Source organism: Mizuhopecten yessoensis, unplaced genomic scaffold (genome assembly GCF_002113885.1).
Source record: "Mizuhopecten yessoensis strain PY_sf001 unplaced genomic scaffold, ASM211388v2 scaffold2983, whole genome shotgun sequence".
Taxonomy (NCBI): Eukaryota; Metazoa; Mollusca; class Bivalvia; order Pectinida; family Pectinidae; genus Mizuhopecten; species Mizuhopecten yessoensis.
The window spans coordinates 1,231-3,540 of NW_018404817.1; the positions used below are offsets into that span (position 1 = coordinate 1,231).

The 2,310-nt window shown below is 38.6% G+C and overlaps 1 protein-coding gene across 1 annotated transcript; it reads right to left on the reverse strand.

The window, feature by feature from the left end:
- Positions 1-714: 714 nt before the first annotated feature.
- Positions 715-1,261, reverse strand: LOC110446752 (pregnancy-specific beta-1-glycoprotein 11-like; the record flags this gene model as incomplete). The annotated part of the gene is made up of 2 exons (XM_021492051.1): positions 715-984; positions 1,082-1,261. Coding segments are annotated over 2 exons (450 nt in total), but the record flags the coding sequence as incomplete, so codon positions are not given.
- Between the last annotated feature and the right edge of the window lie 1,049 nt (positions 1,262-2,310).

Here is a 2,310-nt window from a genome sequence, read left to right on the forward strand (position 1 = left end):
TTACTCTGCTACCTAAAAAAACACACAATACATTTCAAGTGTGCCATCAGACATTTATGAATAGTTACTTTTCTACTGAGCTTGGACGAAATATACCTACCTAACATTTCAAAGGTTATTTTCCAATTAACTTTCCAGTTGGTGTATGAATACATCAACATATTATCAACCTGATTGCTCTTTTATTCTGCGGAGCACGGGTATTGGTCTTATCAATATATATATTTTTAATGGGGGGGGGGGGTCGAAAAATTTGAATAGAACCAAAGAAAATTAATTTACATCTGAATTTGTTTGTTCGTTGTAATCGTTGCCAACAAATTGTTCATCTAACCAGGACGACGTCTTACAGTGAGTGATGACATCATAAGTTTTTGTACCTTCTGTGTGCAAGTATACATCTATTGAATTTATCGTTTAAATGTATTCGCTGACCTACGTTTTTAAGGCCGTCGCAGTTGGTACAAAATATGGAACTTTAAAAAAAATGTAATTTGTTACATGATATAGAGATTAAAATTGGGAAACACCCTCTATAGCATTCATGTTTACCAATTGTCTTCATTGTGAAGTCAGTTACACAATAGTTTCAGCACGTTTGTTTGTTTGTTTGAGTGTTTGTTTGTTTGTTTGAGTGTTTTACGTCCGCTTCATAGATCGGCTATCCAGCAGACAAAACGCATCAAGACAACTCACATCTGTATATATACATACATTTGACAGTAACAGTGACGTCACTAGAGGTCCGACTCCCGTATGTGTTACTGGCCGTACACCTGTACACGCCCGTCTGACCACGTTGTATGTTGGTGAGCTGGAGATCTGACCCTGTTGTGTGGGACTGTCCATTCTTTGTCCAGCTGTAGGTACATACTGGGTTACAGTCAGACGAACACGTGACGGTAGGGAGAGTCTGTCCCTCTATAGGAGTGTAGGATGTAGTTGGTGGTGACAACCCCACACTGGAAGGACCGTCTNTCACATCTGTATATATACATACATTTGACAGTAACAGTGACGTCACTAGATGTCCGACTCCCGTATGTGTTACTGGTCATACACCTGTACACTCCCGTCTGACCACGTTGTATGTTGGTGAGCTGGAGACCTGACCCTGCTGTGTGGGGCTGTCCATCCTTTGTCCAGCTGTAGGTACAGACTGGGTTACAGTCAGACGAACACGTGACGGTAGGGAGAGTCTGTCCCTCTATAGGAGTGTAGGATGTAGTTGGTGGTGACAACCCCACACTGGAAGGACCGTCTAAATTAACAAATAATCAATAAACATATACCATACTAGAAATTTGATTTTGTTGTCCTGTTTATTCTTTCTTGTGGAATAATGTTAAATCTCATTCTACATGGTAAGTTTTATAAATACAAGTTAATCTTTCTACCTCATACATATTTTGCTGTAAATCTGAATCAAACAAACTCTATTGTTTCTAGACATTTGAAAACTTAAACTGAACTATTCGAACTATTCTGTAGCAATATATATTATTTTGAAAATGCATAAGAAAATAATTTCTTATTTATACTTCTTACTGTGTACTTCTTGCAGCATTTTTCTTTCAAACGTACATTAATTTATTGACGTCAAATTTTCAACAATAATCTAACAAAAACGTAGCAACAACGCCAGTCAGTAATTCAAAGTTATAAACCACGTTTGAAAATTTGCAACTTTATAGTATTGTTACAATAATATTCGATATTTTTACATTATTTCAAGGTTGTTTAATCAAAATTGAGTCCCCTAGGCCCAAAGGGTTAGTTTAGAACATTAGGATTAAAACTCTTTAGCCCTACGCTAGAAGAAGGATTTTAAACTTTTACTTATATTTCCCCTATGAGGCCCCTCTCCTCTGCCCCCAGGGGGTCACATCCGCTGGTAATACGAAAGTGAGTGCCCTTGGCCTAAGGATGTTTCAGCCTCAATTAGGATAAAATCCCTTAATCCCTCCGCTAGAAGAAGGATTTTAAAGAGTTTACCTCTATTCCCCTATTTGGCCCACTCCTCTAACCCGTGTGTGACCACAACCACCGTTTATACAAAATTGAGTTTCCTTGGTCCAAAGATGCTTCAGACTAAATAAGGATACAATCCCCTCATCCCTATGCTAGATGAAGGATTTCAAAGGTTTTATTTCAATTTCCCCCATTTGACCCACCCATCTACCCCCAGGGGGGCCCACCCACCATTTATACAAAATGGAATCACCTTGGCATAAGGATGCTCCAGACCTAATTGGGATGAATTATTTTTTTATAGTTTTACCTATATTTCCCATATTGGGCCCCTCTCCT